Source organism: Psittacula echo (genome assembly GCF_963264785.1).
Source record: "Psittacula echo genome assembly, chromosome: 5".
NCBI lineage: Eukaryota > Metazoa > Chordata > Aves > Psittaciformes > Psittacidae > Psittacula > Psittacula echo.
The window spans coordinates 74,197,505-74,215,942 of record NC_137739.1 but is presented as its reverse complement, the minus strand read 5'-3'; the positions used below and the strand labels follow the sequence as shown (position 1 = coordinate 74,215,942).

Here is an 18,438-nt window from a genome sequence, read left to right as displayed (position 1 = left end):
ACAGCAGTCTCCGTTGCAGAGAGCTGGATATAATTTATTCAGTTATTTCAATATGTATAGTAACTTCAGGTTTTTTTCTTGCAAACTGAAAATTGTAGCACTTGCTCTAAGGTATGAAACCAGCAAACTGTAAGAAACTGGTTGTAATACTTAACAGTAGAAGGGAATGGCTAGAAGAATAGCAGAAAATAGCTCCTAAAGGAGAATACATGCTGTTGTAGTCCAGATACTTATGCATATGATGATTAATCCTAAAATCTGTGCTTTCTGTTGTTTCTGCTGACTTTGTTGTTTGCTACTAGCTTTTGTTCATCTGTAAGTTTGTGAGTATGGTCACGGAATGTAGCAGCTTTGAGTGGAGTGGTGGCATTGAGTTGTATTGTTGCTTATGCTTATATCTGTTGGTTCACTTCTAGACAAAATCACCTCCTTCTTGCACCCTAACTACTGGGCTAACAACCCAGTTCTGTGCATGAGAGTTTGCTTGCATTGACTTAATATTCTGCTTCATGGGACATACTTTTTATTCAAACAGGAAAGGAATTCAGCCTTTCTGTGAAAGCCATTGTTTGTTATATCTTCAGTTGTTACAATAATGTACACCGAACTTACTGGTTCATAGATTCATAGAATAGTTAGGGTTGGAAAGGACCCTAAGATCATCCAGTTCCAACCCCCCTGCCATGGGCAGGGACACCCCACACTAAACCATGCTACCCAAGGCCTCATCCAACCTGGCCTTGAACACCGCCAAGGATGGAGCATTCACAACCTCCCTGGGCAACCCATTCCAGTGCCTCACCACCCTCTCAGTAAGGAATTTCTTCCTTATATCTAATCTAAACTTCCCCTGTTTAAGTTTTAACCCATTACCCCTTGTCCTGTCACTACAGTCCCTGATGAATAGTCCATCCCCAGCATCCTTGTAGGCCCCCTTCAGATACTGGAAGGCTGCTCTGACTTCTCCACGCAGCCTTCTCTTCTCCAGGTTGAACAGCCCCAACTTCCTCAGCCTATCTTCATATGGGAGGTGCCAGAACTGCACACAATACTGCAAGTGAGGTCTCAAGAGAGCAGAGTAGAGGGGCAGGATCACCTCCTTCGACCTGCTGGTCACGTTCCTCTTGATGCAGCCCAGGATACGGTTGGCTTTCTGGGCTGAATGGTTAAGTGAGTTTTTCACTGTAGTCTTTAACTAACTACAAACTGGTTTTTTTTTTTTTTTTTGGTCATCTCTTCTGATGAAAGAAGGTTTAGGGACCTCTTGTATGATCTGTAATGGTTCCCAAGACTCTACCTTTACATCTCTGATAGGACAACAGGTTGACGTGACATGCTGAAGAATGAATGATGCTTCAGGCCTTGTAGTCTACAGACAGTTTGTTTAGTCTCCTAGATTGAAGCCCCTGTATTACAATAATTATTAGGTGTTGGTCTTTTTGCATGAGAATCTTCTGTGAGGCTAGCTATCTATTAAGTCCTGCAGTGCTTCTGTCCATTTCTGCCCACTTTTCCAGAGGAGCTTCATCTTTTAGTTTAGTCCAGCTGGAGAAGAGTTGTGCATATGTTCTTTGTCCAGCAAAGTGCTGGAGTGGTCTTGCTGCAGCTCTGTATCATTGATTATTGGGAGGCAATTGCTTATTTTAGAAAAGGAGCTGAGAGGGTCAGTCTCAAATAACATTGCAGTTACTTTGGTTCAGAAGTCTCCTGGTTCAAGACTGTTGAACTGTATTGGGAGAGGAAAAAGAGTGCCTCAACATCTCCCTCTTTGCAATTAAGAGTGTCAGGCTGCATGTCCCCAACTCATTTCACACCCTGCTGTCCTAATGGACTGGTCCAACTTGCTTTTGTTTCATAAATATGTCTTTGACAAGCTAAATTATATTGAATTTCAGTTTGGTAATATTGATCTAGAAAATACTTTCAAACCAATAATTACTATTTTTGAAAAGGTGGAATTAGTAGGATGTGATTATATGTATATTGTACCTCAAAATATTTCTTGGTAGGAACTGTAAGTTATCTGAAGGGAAACATACATGGAGTATACCAGGACCTCTGCCTTTCCAATAACCTTTACTGAAAGTGTGTAGTCTTCTTTAACCCATCCTTATTTCTGCTTCAAGATCCAGCCTAGTGAAAAGATCTGTAGTAATTATACTCTCTTTAAAAGTATTACTTAGTTCTGTTTAGTATTCCTTCTGATGATTGATTTTTCTGGGTATTGCAATCTGACAGGTGATCTGAAAGGTACATTAAGTACCCATGGAGAGAATTGCATGTCAGCATTTCAAATATTTTGCAGCTCCTAAGTCTTCATGGTTTGTATTGGCTGATGACCCTGGACTTTACGAGGCAGCAGCTGCTGGGTGCTCCAGCTCTGTGCTTCCTGTGTCAAATGGGCAGTATTCATTTGAAATACTGGGATATATTTGAGCCCCTGGTATTTAAAAATTGTCCTGAATTCTCACTCGGTGTAGACAGACAAAATCCAGTTTAACTGGTAGGTTAATGTCCTTTTTATGTTTCCTTTTTAATGTTTCTGTCAGTGATCCTGGTGGAGGGATTGAGATGTCAGAGTTCATACGAGAAGCAACTCCCCCTGTTGGCTGTAGTTCACGAAATTCTTATGCTGGGATAGATCCAAACAACCAGGTAAGAATTAAAATACTGTAGTTGTTGCTTTAGTACTGCTGGCTTTGCAACCCATTGAGTAATCCTTGCTGGTTTGTTTGTTGTTGCTTTTTTTTTTTTGCCTTTTTTTTTTTTATTTCTTGCATTACTTCTGTTAAATTTTCTTAGGATAAACAGCTTAGCTTTCTGTATTTATTAACTGCTTTATTAAGGTTGCATTGCATTCTCTGAGCTTCATGGCTCTTGCTTATCCCATCTTGCATTTTATGAATGGCTGGGTTTTATAAGGCAATGTACTGTCCTGTCAGAAAGAGCTCCCTTTTGCTGTTAGCCTTTTTCTGATTTAGTAAATCAAAATGGCTCAGAGCATGGTCTGATAAGTACTAAGACCGTCTGTGGTGGGCTTCCCTCTTTCTTTTAGTGTCAGTGAGCAATTAGACAGCTCAAGCTGAAACTCCATTCTTATGTTCCAACTTTGTTTTCCTCCCTTACTTTTGTTTGCTTTGTCATTTAGATGCTTGATTGGCAAACTGCAGTTGTACTGTATTTCAGCAGTCTTCTGTTAACGTATCCATTGCTGATTACCTCCTGCAATGCTAAATGGCTTTCTGAAAGTTATTGTTTGAGACAGTTCAGACTCTGCAGTTAAAATTTTTAATTTATGAAAGTACAAAGCAAGATAACCTGGTAGAAATGGAAAGACTAAAGCTATTTGTTTCAGGATGACCTCTGCAAAATTGTCACAATTTTGACACATCAAAAGGGGTGAGAATAAAGCAATAAATAAGGGCTGCTGAACACCAGATGGAAGTGCTGAAGAACTTGGCTCTGTTATGTTTTAATGCAACTCATTATGCTCTAGTTGCCTTGTAATTTAACTGGGGAAGTTGCTTTGTTTCCTTGTTATGTCTGATAAATTTATGCATTGAACTTCCATAGTGCCGATGTGCTGTTCCTTCTATTTGGCTTGTGACGTTTACCCAGTCATGGCATCTTTCTTTTATTAATTCTTCAGGAGGTCAGGTTGATTGTCCCAGCCAGACAAAATAGTTGTGTTGAAAATGTGCAATGCAGCATCATATCAGAGATACATAAGCTATTTTTGAGTTACGTGGAAATCTTTGATGTGGTATTATAATATCTTTCTAATTAGCTCCCTGAACAAGCAGTGTATAATGTAGTGCAGTGTTATGCTAATGTTGGTGTTTTATCTGAATAATGCACTGTTACGCAGCACAGATACTCTTAAGAAATTTTCTCCTTGGAAGAGGGCAGGTATTTGGTAGTGTTTAAAGGGATAGAAAGCAATGGTCCATGTATGAAGACAGAGCTAGGCTGGAGTTTGTGTTTCTTTTACTGGTCTTTGAAAAGAAAACCTATTCCAGTCATACTTTTACAACAGTTTTAATGTTAAAGTATATGAAGAAGCTTTGTATTGTTTCCCATGTGCTCTGATGCTGACACTGTAACACAGTTAAAGCAACCATGAAAGGAAGTAGATTGTTTAAAATGTGTTTATGTTGGTAAAATAAGTGCTCACTAGACCTTGTGATTTGAATTTGTAGCATCAAAAGTGCATGTGAACAGTAAGCATCTGAGTTTGGGTCTTTTTTTGTGTACGATAGCTTTCCCATGCTGATGCACTTGTATTCAGCTGCAGCATTCAGCAGGGCATGTTACTGAAGGGGGGGGGGGAAGTTAGAACATGGAGAAATTACTAACTAAATGTGTATGTGTAAAGAAAATGCATTAAATAAGCTCTGGTTGATTTTTTTTTCTTTTTTTTTTTTTTTTGCATTACATGCAGCAAAGCCATTTTTCTTCTGTAGTATGGCTGAATAAAATCTGCAGATCTTCAGATTACCTGAAATTTGTTGTGCTTACAGAGAAGGAGTAGTAGAATTATGCTCTTTTCCCTAATGTCATTTAAACTAGAGTTTTTCGAAAAGCAGCATCCTAATACAGAAAAGTCAGTTTGCCATCATTTTCATGTATCTTGGGTTCAGATTTTGTCTTTGAGTACTGTTCTGTCTTATTTCTGAGAGTTAAATTGACCCATGCATTTTTGTGTGCTGTTCAGAGCTCTTTGAGAGAGGTGGTACTGCGGATATTACTGAAGGAAAGACTAAGTTCTGTTTAGCATGTCTGCAAAATAGCCTGATACAGATTACAGGATGTATATAAAAAAGCAAACTGTAAACCTAAGCAGCTAGCTAGTTTTCACACGAGGAGGTACATGCCTGCTAGTTGGCCAGTGAATGTGTCTGAAAAGCAGATAATGTAAATTAGAAATGTGATTGTAGCTAAAATCCAAGAATAAATCAAGGAATACTGCAGTTTTCCACTAACCAGTTTACTTGCTTTGAGGTAACTGTAATCTGTGTCCTTGGAAACTGTCTTCAAAAGAAAAATTGCATTTGCAGGAATGAGGGGGAGGAATAAGATACAGTAAAATGATGAGGTTAAATTGATTTAAGTTTATTCAGCTGCCAGCAGGGATCATTCTGCCTATCCCCTGTTTGTGTTGCTGGAACTTTCTATGTACTACACTAGGTTCTGTGGTTACCTGGTTATTTCATCAAGTTCGACAGACCTGAAAACTAACCCTGGTAAAAAATATGTATCTTTTCCAATGGGAGCAGTTTCTGCATTTAGCTTGGTGTTTACTGTGTGAGCAGGTAGACATGGTGTTTTCTTTAAGCATGTTAGGTAACTGTGATCACTGCATTACACATTTAGCTTCACAACAGCAGTTAGTAGTGTACTACCACCCTAGCAGTTTGTTTTCACGTTAAGTATTTTCAAGGAAAATTCCTAGATTAGAAACTGTTTTTAAAATTAGCATAGTAAAATCTCCTGTGCACTGGCTATAAAACAGAACAATGTAGTGATATAGTTGGGTGCATAGTTAAATGCCTTGTCTCTGTTTGCAGTGGAAACGTTCTGAGTCAGAAAGGATTTCACAATACTGTCCTGTTGGATACTTTTGTGCCTTTGAAAATCTCTGCTAGATGTATGAACAAATGCATGCATTGCAGTAATAGGAAACAACAATTAGGTAATTCATGAAAATTCACAGCTTTTTTACATAACTCACTCTTTCTAGGTTGGATCTGGGTTATCTCGTCTGGGAACAGCAGCAACCATCAAAGGTGAGGTTTTTGTCTACTTCTTAAAATTATCTTGCAAGTAGCACTTCAGATCACTGTTCTATACAACATTGTTTCCGAATACCTTGTATGTTTTCAAAACTTTTCTGTGAACTAAGTACAGCGTTTACTAATTGGAATTAATCTTTATTGCTGTTGCATATTATGTGTCTAAAATACTAGGAGAGAATATCATGGAATCTGTCTTTTGCTTTCCATGTAACAACAGGGTTTGGGGTTGGTTTCTTTGGTGTGTTTGTTTGTGGGTTGGTTTTTTTTGTTTGTTTTGCTTTTTGTTTTTGTTTTCTGCTTGTAAATGCAGGCAAAGGGGCTGGTTTGAGTGGACTTTTCCCTGCTATTTTGAGTTCTAAGCAACCAGTCACCCTTCTTGTTTTGTATTTCCATGACTTGATTATTTCTGGTTGCTTGGTATCTAGCACAATTATTGTCCAGTACAACCCTTATGAACTTCTCTGAGGTGAAAAGATAAATTATTTGTAATTAGCAATGTTGCTATCTTGCAAATTTATTAAGCTAATAATAAGAGAAGAAAATGAGATGTGAGGGCTTTTTACCTTCCTGATTTTTCGTTACCATTTTTTATCTATGCAAGTATTTTATTACAATGTATCCCTAATTTTTATTAGCAACCCCACTGGCTTCTGTGTAAGGTACTTTTCTAGTTCTTCATGCAAGATCTGTGTAGTTGAATGAAAACTTTCTTGTGTATGAAGTAAAAGAAGCAGAATAGGCAATACTTATCTCTGACAAATGAGAGAATTTGTGTTACTTGTAATTGTTATTTACCTTTGGATGAGGACACAAAACGAACGGTTTTTCGTGACAGGTGAGAGATCTATGGTGCATATAGATGTATGTGTTAATATTTTGAGCACTAGTATTCTTCTTTCTTAAAATTCACAGGAGATACTGACACTGCCAAGACCTCTGATGATATCAGTTTAAGTCTTGGCCAGAGTTCTAGCCTATGTAAAGAAGGAAGTGAAGAACAAGGTAAAATTTCTTCTTCTGCATATTAAACGTGGTATCTTGTTACCTAAACCCCTTTGCTTAACATGCTAAGTAAATTCATGCAATTTGTTGATAGAGACTAGGAAATGGGATCTTGAAGTTCTGTTTCTTAATTACTCTAAGTTCCTGGGATGCATAGCTTGAATACTTTGGCTGTGTGTTTATTGTTCTGGCATCTTCCAGCAGGTAATAAGTATTTACTACCTCCTTCCTGCTGAAAGATAGCTAGCTTGCATGTCCCTAGACAATCTTGCTCGTACTGAAAGTGGCCTGGGGTTCATGGACTTCAGTGTAGACTAATTTGCTTTTGTTTCCAGTATAACCAAATGTGTCAGGCTTGCTTTTCTGTAAAATAAATGATGCTGCATAGAGTTCTGTGTCTGGAGCTACAAGCTTCTAATGTGCAAGCTATAAGAGTTTTGTAATTGTGTTTTGCTAGGATGTAAGGAAACTGCTAGTTTGTATTCTTCAGTTGTCCAATTTTGTTTCAGGTCTCATTTTTCATGTATCTTTATTGCCAGGAAAAAGTTTATTCAGACTAAAATGAAGCATAATATTGTAGAGAACTCTTTTGTTTGCTGATTTTAGAGTACTTGCTGATTAGCAGAAAGTGAATTCTAGGAATACTATAGTTCATTTTGGCCAGTCTAATAGACTGCTGGGTTCTTTTCAGTTACTATGTTATTCAGTGCAGAAAGTATGTTTAAAATACAGGATTACAGGTGGCCATGGTGCTGTATTAGACAGCAGTGTTCTACTACTTCCAGCTCTGTAACAGAACTGTTTGTGAAGTCTCTTAAGTTACACATGTGCCAATACATTCCACTAAAATTTAGTGATTGTACTAACTTAACTTGGCCTTCAGATTTTCTGTTTTTAGTGACAGTACCAGAAGGGAAAGTAGCCTGACTTTCAGTACTATCTGCAGGTGAACATTTTTACTTGTGATGGATAACAGAAACAATCTCTCTGACAAGATCTAACAGCAAATCCTCATGATCTGTTTTAACAGCACTAGTTTTAATGGTAGTGAAATTCACTAACTTCATAGGGAGTTTTGTTCTAATACCACTGGACCTGTGCCAGTGCCTGCATCTTTGCTAACTGTGAGCTTAGTTGATATCTGGTAGAAAAGGTGATATTTTTTTTTTTTGTTGTTGGTATTTTTGTGATTTCAAAGTTATTGTGGAACAAACAGTTTATCGTATGTAGGAAGTAAAACTAAAGGCAGGGTACGCTTATAAAATTAAGAAACTTTGAGATACATAAAAAGATTCTGACACACGTCAGCAATAGAGAATTTGGGACCTTGTCAGAATGGTGTTGTCTTTTATTAGCTGCTAAGATTAGGCTGGTGTTGATTTCTTTTTTTATGTACATAAAGTATCAGATTTGCTCAGATGCTAGGGAGACTTTTAAATGGTAATGTAATGCATAATACTTGCAAATGGATTTGTCAGTTTATTTATTCTATCTGATATAAAATCTGCTTTACAACTGGCTGTTTATAACTTACATGTGTGTTTTTAAATGTACTTAAACAGATTTGGCAACGGATCGGAAGCTTTTTCGTCTGGTGTCGAATGACTCGTTTGTCTCTATCCAACCTTCATTATCCTCTGGACAGGATTTGCCAAGAGACAGCAGTGACAAAGTGTGCCTCTCGAACAACCAGCTTGTGGACCAGTCTAAAGCCAGTGCATGTGACACGGAAGTAGCTTCGCTTGTAACTCTGCATTCTCACTCCTATAGGAAGGATCATAGACCACGAGGTGTACCAAGGACTTCTAGCTCTGCTGTCGCTTTTCCAGATGCTTCACTAAATGACTTCCCTCTCTATCAGCAAAAACGAGGACTAGATCCTGTCAGTGAGTTAGAAGCTTCCAAGCCCCCTTCTGGATCGAGAGAGTCCTTGGCTGAGAACTCTTGCATTTCGGGAGTCTTTCAATTAGATGACATTCTGAAAAGTAGCAGCCCTCAGCCATTGGTTAAGAGTGGGAAGAGCAAATCCTTGAAAGCAGACAAAAGTGTGGACAGTTTGAGAAGCCTGAGTACTAGGAGCAGTGGTTCAACAGAAAGCTACTGCAGTGGGACCGATCGTGACACTAACAGTACCATAAGTAGCTATAAAAGTGAACATACGAGCTCAACACATATAGAAAGTGTGTTGTCAGAGCATGAGGAGGAGTCTCCTAGGGAAGAAAAAAAGGACGGTAAGAAAAAGGACTGTGGTGTTGACTCGGATGACAGTAGTTCTACTACTGACAAAAGGACTAGTAGTGAAAGGACTGCTGTGGAAGTGAGCACTATCAGTGGTGTTCAAGAGGTAAAGGGTTCTAATGCATCTGATGAGATGCACAATCAGAAAGGTCTTGGTGCCTCTGCTTCAGAAGAGGCCAATAAGAACCCACATGCCAATGAACTGACTACACAAGCTGACAGGCCACCTGGGAAGGCTGCTGAACAAAGAGATGAGCAGAGTGAGAAACTAGCTGTGTTAGTGGATTCAAGAGCTTCTAAAGAAACAAGTGGAAAACAAAAAGAGGGAGATGTTCGACCAAAATCTTCTAGCTTAATACATCGAACAGCCTCTACCCACAAGTCTAGCCGGAGAAGGACAGGAAAAAAGCGGGCTAGTAGTTTTGATTCAAGTCGGCACAGGGAATATGTATCTTTCCGAGGTGTATCTGGTACTAAACCTCACAGTGCTGTGTTTTGTCACGATGAGGACTCCAGTGATCAAAGTGACTTAAGCAGGACTTCAAGTATGCAGTCAGCTCACCAGTTCAGCAGTGATAGCTCTTCCAGCACCACCTCCCATTCATGCCAGTCTCCTGAGGGAAAGTACAGTGCTCTAAAGACCAAATACATTTCTAAAGAACGTGGGGGCACAGAGCCTGAAAATGCTCACAAAACCCACGTAAGCTCTGAAGGAATTAGCAAAAAACGATCTACACGTCGGACTTCTAGCACAAACAGTGCCAAGAACCGTGCCAGAGTATTAAGCCTGGACAGTGGTACTGTAGCGTGTTTAAATGACCCAAATAGTTTAATGGCACCGGGAAACATAAAACAGTTAACCACTTCAAAATCTGATTTGGAAGCCAAAGAAGGAGAGGTGCTAGATGAGCTATCTCTGTTGGGAAGGGCTTCACACTTAGAGTCAGTCACTCGTTCTAGGAATAGCTTACCAAGCCAGGCTACGTTTCCTGAAGGGGAAGAGCAAGAATCAGCAAGTGGAGGTAAGTAAATGACCTACTAGAAGTACCTTGTCATGTTTTGTTGATAAGTCTGGTATCTGTGACTTAAGTTGCAGCTATACTTAGGCAACTTCCTGTTTCTTCCTTCTTGCCTAGTAAAATGACAAAGCATTTCCTTCATAATCTGTGGGAAGATCTACAGATATGGGAGTTCAATTCAAAAACTGTTATGAAATCTATAGGTAGAGGTGTTATGGGTTTGTAACTGGCAGTCTTTGTTAACAAGAGCTGTATCTTAAAGTTACTATTTGTGATCAGATCAGACCTGCTCCATGGTATTACTCAAACTTCAAATTATGTGGACTATCTTAAAAGTTAACAATAAAAGGGAGACTGTGCAGTTTAGAAAATTGTGAACATGGAAGTGATTGTTTGACATTGCTGCTGCCTCTTAGATGAACTCTGGCATGGCTTGAGGTGGCATCAGGAAGACCCAAACAACCCCAAACCATTACCCTGCTGCCTTGAATTGTGCATTCTTATGATGGTCTAGTTACTGAGCTGAGCTCTCCTAGGGATTTGGTTTTGCTTAGCTTTGCCATTGTTGGCTAGACAGTGTTGTTTACTTTGGGGTTGTTTTCTTTTTTTGTCCTCATTATGAGAACACAATAACCTTCCTGAGCTGGAGAGAGGAATGTAGTTTTCTCTTACTTTCTGTAACTATTATTTTGCTTGGTGTAATGTTAGTATGAAGCCTACCTGTAGTAACTGGTATTAATACAGATTTTTGGAGCTCTTGATAGTTTTTTGTTTATTGCTTGTTATGATGTTCCATTATGTTTCTTGGTTAGCCATATCGAGTGCCTTAACTAGAAGGCTTTTTGTGTCATGGAAGATTAGTGGTTTTAAATTATTTTTCAGAGCATATGATATTGCTAATTACCTTATTCTGACTTTTGGGATTGTTTGAGGAGGAAATACCTACCATATAATCTGGGTCTTGTTAGCTAAGCACACACATGCTTCATGAAACTATTTTAGATCAAGACAGATGTTTTGAAGTACTTGTAGCGAGTTTACTGTCTTTGCTATTTAGACTGCCTAAGCAAAGTGTAGTGACTCTTCCATCTTAAAAGGAGAGGATTCCAGTTCACAGTGAGATGAGATATGGGCAGTAGCTCTTTCCCCACTGACATAAGAGCTAACTCTAAAAATCAGTACAACTAACTGGGGGGGAAGAATAGCATGCTACACTGAAGTTCAGTGTATTGATTACTGATCAAATTTGACTGTTTTATAATTATTTCAGGCCTGTTTAGATGCCTTCACTTAAAGAAAAAGCATATATTGGTACTTTCTGTTATTTTTAGTAACAGAGTTACAGTAGCTGTAATGGAAGAGTTCAGATTGCTCTTTGTACTAACTCTGCAAGCTAAACATTTAATACACTCTATTGTTAAGCTTTAAAGTGATAGCTCCCCTTTATGTCTACTGAGAGTAATTTGACAAATAAAAGGTCTGATATATGTACTTAACTGTTTTGACTCTGCTCTCCTTAGCAGATTTAAAGTTATTTAATTTCATTTTGGTTTGTGTTACTACAGTTTAAAACTGTTAAGATTTTCTCCTTATATTCAAAGGAGGATTAATCTACTTTACCTTACAGAATATGTCAGACTTTATATGTGCTCACCAGTTGCCAATAGTCTGAAAGAATTGGTGCATGATTGATGCTATATATTGCCAAATTCTTTGGTTCTTCTTTTAAAGAGTGAAATGATGGGAAAGACCAACCCTAACATGTTCAAAAGCAGTCTTAAAGATAGAAATCTATAGCAGCTTAAGCAGTAAAGTCTCACAGTCAGTCTTGCTGGACTATTCAGTTTCCCCTTCAAACTTTGTTTACATAATGGTCATTTTGAAGTTGTTAGTATTTTTGATAAATGGCAAGGACCCAAGTATTACTTGTCTGTGGGTTTCAGGCTGACTTTAAGAAGCAATCTGAATACAGATTTGCCAGATTTGATGACATGATATGATTAGTAACACTTGCTGTATCTTATGGTTTTTATTACCAGTAGAATAGGATGTTTCATTTATGATTATAAGAAACTAATGTCATTCTGCTTTTTTGAAAGCAGACCAAAACCATTACTGTTCTTTTGCATTGCTTAAATATTTAGGCAGTCATGTCTAGCATCGAGCCAGTAATCTGTTGAATTTATCTGTTCATGATAAATCCGAATAAGTCCTTCATGTTGTCCTTCATTTCTACTGTTTTTTCTTTTGTGGGGGTTTGATTGTTTGTGTGTTGTTTTGTTTTTTAGGGGGTGAGGGAAGGGAGGGAGGCTTTTACCCCCAAATTTATAGTTTATGTTACAAGTTTTGTACCAGCTATATCTTCATTGTAGCGTCCTTCTTTGGGCTAACCTGTGACTAATAGAGATCAGAGGAAATGTTTTAGCTTTTTTTAGTCTTTAAGTTGCTTTTTATTCATTATTGAGTTGTCCTCACCTTTTGGGAGTGTTTTTAGTGTAATATGTATCATGAATGTGTATGTGTATAGAAATTATTTGAGAAAATTGACAAGTTGTTTACATATAGCAAATGCTATAAATGGAATAAACTTGGTTCAGATTTTCATAAGATCAGAGGATATTGGTTGGATGGGATTTCTAGAAGTTGTCTTGTCCAACCTCATGCTGAGAGGATTATTTAATATTAATATTTATTTCTGTGATTGCTTATGATAACTTTCTGAAGCAGTTAGCAGATGCACCAAAAGACTCCTATTAATACAGGCTTCTTTTTTTTAGGTAGCAGCTTTCAGTTTCTATTTTTCAAATAGGACTTGAATCAGTAATTGTAACTTAATTTTTTAAATCTTAATGGAGTAAACTGCAAAGTACATTCATACTTGTTTGTCTAACCGCTAAAGTGTTTTGTAACAGATATGGCCTTTAGTAATCTTCTACAAAGCAGGATGCTCTCCAAACTTGTACGTATTTTCCTTTAGCAGATACAGCTTAGCAGTTTCACTTGTATCTTACTATGCCAGGAAGTGGTGGATGACTCACTTTTTACAAGATAACTTGTGCATTTTAATAGAAATTGCAGTTTGTTAGACAAACAGCACTTGAAAATTCTGTTATTAAATACATGTGGTGGATGTATACAGAAAAATGGAAGATGTCTTACAACTGTTACCCTTTTTTGTAACTCAGTCTCTATAAGTAGCTAGTGAATTGGTGAGTTACGGGTTAAATCAAGTTGTTTAGATGTCTAAAAGTTTGCCTAGATGTCCAGTGGTATTTCAGAAATACTACCTTGGTACTCTCCTATGCCTGGCTTCTCTCAGATGTGTGCTATTCCTGGACTGCTGTTAGTGAAGACTTAAAAAAAACCCAGTGTAATCCCATTTATGACACACTGATGTTTTGTAAAACTCTAGCTGACCTGAAAAATCAAGTGTTCTCCCTGGTTCTGTTTAAATGTAAAAGATGCACTCTTTAAGTTGCTAGTCTTCTTTTATAGCTTGCTGTAATTTAACATTTCTTTATTGACTTTAAGATCCTGAATTACATAGCCTTTTGTAAATAAAGCTGCATGTAATGTAATGCTTTTTTTTTTTTTTTCTTCTGTACATTGCATAGTGATGTTGAAATAACAGCTCATACTGTTCCTTTGTGGTTTGTGGTCTGCAGCATCTCTACAGGCAGGCAAAATAGGGTTTGTGAGCTTGGATTACAATTTTGTTTCATATGGCACATGGAAACCTGTTAATCTTTTCAGTCTGCATGTATTTGTACATCTGTGCTTAGCATATCTGCCTGTAATCATTAGACAGTATCCACTCCAAAGTTAAAAGTACAACTCTGTTCTCTGCTATGCAGCCAATGGTTGTGTCAGCTGTTAGAAACATATCACTTCTTTCCTACTATGCTCATGTTGCGTGGGATTTAAAGACTGTTTTGCCTGTTGTAGAGCTGTTCAATGCTTCTGTTGGCTTTAGTTTTGTTTTCTGCAGGTAGGAATTAATACAGTTATGCGAGATGGGGCTTCTGGTCTTGTTTTCTGGGAACCTTATCCGTTTACATTCAAACTGCTAAATCAAACAGTTTTGCATGAGAAATTAAATTCTCCAAGAATTCAGAAATGGTAGAAACTGAAAAACATATAAAGGTACTGTAATCTGGTGTTGTGTATGCTTGCTGTCTCTGTTCATGTGTTCAGCAGGAGCTCTGCTGTAACTGCATCATATAAAGCAGATTGGCCAGAAGAAAGGGCCTCTTTACTATATGAGGCTCTTTATTGGAATCAAAAGACTGTATTCCATTACTTGATTTTTAGATGTTAATTATCAGTGTTATAAATGGCATTTGGTTCAAGCATTTTCATGTTAGTCCTTCCCAGTATCTGTCTTTGAAAGCATAATGCTGTTCTGTCACAGCTTTTGTGTGCAAAGGTTGAGTTTTACGGGATTACCTCTGACTTAGGAAATCTTGTCACCTCAGTAGAGGTGAGGTGTTGCCATTGAACACATAGATATGTAAACAGCATTAGGAGTGATGTGTGAGGCCGAAATGGAGTTCTGCAGTTCTGGAGCTAACAGTGAAATAACACTGGGAGTGAATCTTGCATGTATCTCTTAATTGTTAATCACTACTTACTAAAGCTATATGCAGTTTTAGTATTTTGTATGGGGACTCTATCCTGGCTGTTTTACCCGCTTTCTAGTGTTTATGGATAACCCAGGGGCTTTCATTAGATGACTTATGACCAATGTAATTACGATTTTCCTGATACTTTGTGATTCCATAAAGGTGGTGATGGGGAACAAACAAACAAAAACCTCAAGTTTTGTTTAACTCACAGCAGTGGCTGTTGAGAACCAGGGATGTGTGTAATTGCTTGGCAAAAGTTCTAAGTACTGGTGGTAAGAGGCTTCCTGTCACTTGGTGGAAATGCACTCCTTTAGTGTGTGACCTACAGAGTAGTAGATACTCTACCTAAAGTTTTGCAGGGCTGCATAAGAGAAATTCAGGGTACTTGATAGAAATGCATGTCCAAAGTGTGACAGCATATACCAAAAATTAAAAATTAAGCAAAATACACTTTGTATAATTGTTTCATTTTCTGCTGGGTAAAACTTTATAAAATTTCTGTAAAATTTGACCCTGGTTAAATTCTCTCAAGCTTCTCAAAGAAACCAGTGGTAACTCTTTTAAAATTTGCATTGCTGTAAGTTATTTAAATGGCTTGGATTGGTATTGTTTGTGCAACTACTTCTCACAATTTTTACTTGGTTTGGAAAGAATGGGTCAGTGTTGTTGACTAGTAGTATGTGGTGTTCATAAATTTGTCAAGTATTCACCTCAAACAGGAGTTGAATAAAAAATTTTAATGCTTGGTATAAATGAAGCTGCATCTGCTAACTTAAGTTTATAAGCCGCTTTGTTTCATGCTCCTTTTGTAGTTGTACCTGGATTTGCTGTTACTCATAGAGCTGAGATAGTTCTTAAAGCTCTCTGAACTGTAATGGAAGTGCTCACATTGCTGCCAAATGTAGCTGAAATGTAACTCCAGAATATATCCAAGTTGGCTACTAATTAACACTTGGAGTTTTAATTAACAGAAACCCATTCAAAGCAAACATGACTTTCTGTGTATGATATGTAGAATACCACTTATACTGGAAAGGCTGTGTGTTCTAAGATTAAAGCATCTTGTCCTTAAAGGTGAAATAATCCAAATACAAAGTCAGAGTTAAGTTTCATAAAGATTTATGTAGGTTATGAACTTTTGCCTGCTGTATGAACATACTAGTAGCAATGGAAGGCCAAATCCCTGGATTCAGGGACTGAATTGCCCAGGAGATCAGGTGAGGTCATAGCTTTAGCTCTTTGACAGCAAGTCCATCAGCATCATTTTCAAGAAGTCCATGTAACACCTAGTGGTTTTTAAATGTGAAATAATTCAAGTGGGAATTACTGTGAAGTAGAATAACCAGGGCTTCCTAGTTTTATCTTTGGCATTAGTATAGAAATTGGTCTGTCAAGCTGGTTTGTAAAAAATGCTTGGTTCAGAATTCAGACCAAATGGTTTCATTGTCCTGCTTATTCCCTGCTTGACAGTGTTTTGCTTTTTGGGTTGTTATAGTGACCGGTTTGATGTAATTGTAAATATTCCTCTGGCCTCAAACTTGTTTTCTTCATACGTTCAACCGCAACACTGAATTCTTGGGGTTTACTTCCCTTGTTTTTCTCTTCTTGTGTGTGTCAAGCTTTCCTTCCTAAATTGTGTGCTGTTCCCCTCTGCCCTATTTTCTATCAAAAGTTTTTATCTTTATATCTTTTTCAGCTCTGTTCTTCATTGTTTCTCTTGCTGCTCGCATCTCCATTCTTCAGAAGTTGGTATTAGTGATATTTTTTTGTTATATGTCCACACTAAGTTATAACACTGTAAGCCAATACTTTGCTTTTCCATCAGAGAAATAAAAGAAAGTTGTGGGTCTTATGATGGTACGTAGTCCATGGTAATTAATAACTGTAAACTGAAGATGTAGACTAAACTGAGTCCTCCTTTCTACTCAGGTATCTTAAGTGTTAGGGCACATGAGAATAAACTACAAATGCATAAACTGTGAGGAGAGTGGTGGTATTAATGCATAAATGCATGTGGACTGTGGCTTTTCTTGGGTTTTGAACTCAAGTGAGATACAGATACTCAGTACAGAACAAAATTTCAGCTATTTGGTTTGGCAAAGTATCGTCAATGTTGGAAGACAGATTTTATTGCTTATATGTAATGCATGTGCCATAAACTATTAATTTTGGATTTCATTGAGAGTTTGTAAGGCTTGTCATTACCAGTGGTTGAAAATAGTTGGATTACAATTCCCTATTTGACAGGAGAGAAATGGCATGTCCAAGCATCACTTAGGTTCCATGCACATGTTTAACCATGCTTAACCTGATAAATGTTAAAAACCATCTAGGCTTCCAGTGTTTGTTTTTAACTTACCCTTACTCCCCTTTCCTGAGAAGAATGAGCGACACCGTTTCTATTGTGTGTGTGTGGTATTGGTTTTTTGGCTTTCTTTTTAGTCAGACTGAAGTTTGCAGTTTTTATTCTGAGAACTCTGGTTTTCCACGTGGATACTTTACCTCTGTGTTACCTCCATACTACATCTTTCAAGCAATCTTCCTACTTGGCAATAATTTATCTGAGGTACCAGGCTTATCATTTTTGTCTAGAAAAAATTAAATGGGATTTATTGGTGCAATAAAACTTTGAAATTCTGCTTTTTAATCTCGTGCTTCCTCAGTTTCCATCTTAAAAAGTTTGGCTTAGAAGCAGTGGTACATAACTACAGGGTGATGATGTAAATGTTTTGGCTTGTATGTGTAAGATTTTCTGTTTGAAAGCAAATATTCCTATTGTATGTTTCTTAAAGCTAGTTGTTGTGAAAAGATTGTGTAGTTGTAATGTAAAACTTTGAGTCTTCATTTCTGTTTAAAACTTTGTCGAACTCCAGAAGCTTACCTCAAAACCACTTGTGTAGTACAGTGAGAAACTTTGGAAAGGCATAACCTGAGAGCAGCATAGTTCAACCTGTGTTCAGATGATTCCAGCCATTTGGCAAACGATGTGAATTATTTGTTGTTGTAGAATTTTCTCTCCAATAGATTTTAGTCCTTCAATTAGGAAAGTAATGTTCCAAATGTGTGATGATGAAATGGTATCCTCGTGACTTTCTAGGTTTGTGATTGCTAACTTGGCTTTTTTCCACTCAGTGTAATGAAAGGGGGAAGAAAAAGAATTAATTTAAATGTGTTCATATGCACATTTCCATTAACAAATACAAAAGTCAAATTGTTTCCTCTTTGAGGTTAGATTTACTTAGGAGTAGTTGTGGGAGGGTTAAGTTTGCTATAAAGTTGTCATTAGGTCTCCATCTCTTACTAATCTTTGGGAAGCAGGTTTGTGTTTCTTACTTGTGCACTTTGAACTTCAAACGCAATAATTTTTTTTTGTTCCTGAGGACAGATAATGTTGAGGGCTCCAACTCATTTGACAATATGCAGAAGAAATATATGCTTAAATTTCTTGATATTAATGTGGTGTCTCAACATAAAAGTTCAGGATTAAACAGAAAACCAGAACAGACTTCAACAAACCCTGTAAGCTGAAAGTCTTGTCACCTTTTCCTGATCTACTTAAAGTAAGCAGAAACTGTAGAAGTATAACCTGTGTTATCTTTCCCTATTAGACATGGATTTTGTACATGGGTTTAGATGTTGGTTCTTAACCTTTCTGGAGTCTAAAGTGGTCGTAAGTAGCACCTCGAAGTGTGAGTGATAATCTAAAGATACATTGTAACTGTCTCTGTACAGGAATACTTTTGTGTAGTTTTGTTTTTA

At 37.5% G+C, this 18,438-nt stretch overlaps 1 protein-coding gene across 12 annotated transcripts in view; it reads left to right on the top strand.

Annotated features, from left to right (window-relative positions):
- PCNX1 (pecanex 1) overlaps positions 1-18,438 on the top strand; it is a 91,811-nt gene that overhangs the window by 11,964 nt on the left and 61,409 nt on the right. For 11 of the 12 annotated variants that reach the window (XR_013956881.1, XM_080618097.1, XM_080618092.1 and 8 more), the window contains exons 3-6: positions 2,550-2,655; positions 5,741-5,786; positions 6,708-6,797; positions 8,360-10,057. Coding sequence is in view for 11 of the 12 variants with exons in the window: in XM_080618097.1 (XP_080474223.1) it covers positions 2,550-2,655; positions 5,741-5,786; positions 6,708-6,797; positions 8,360-10,057 (1,940 nt within the window). In the remaining variant the exon portion in view is untranslated. Of the gene's footprint in view, positions 1-2,549; positions 2,656-5,740; positions 5,787-6,705; positions 6,798-8,359; positions 10,058-18,438 lie in introns of those variants that run through there. The other variant, XM_080618090.1, reaches the window with a different exon arrangement.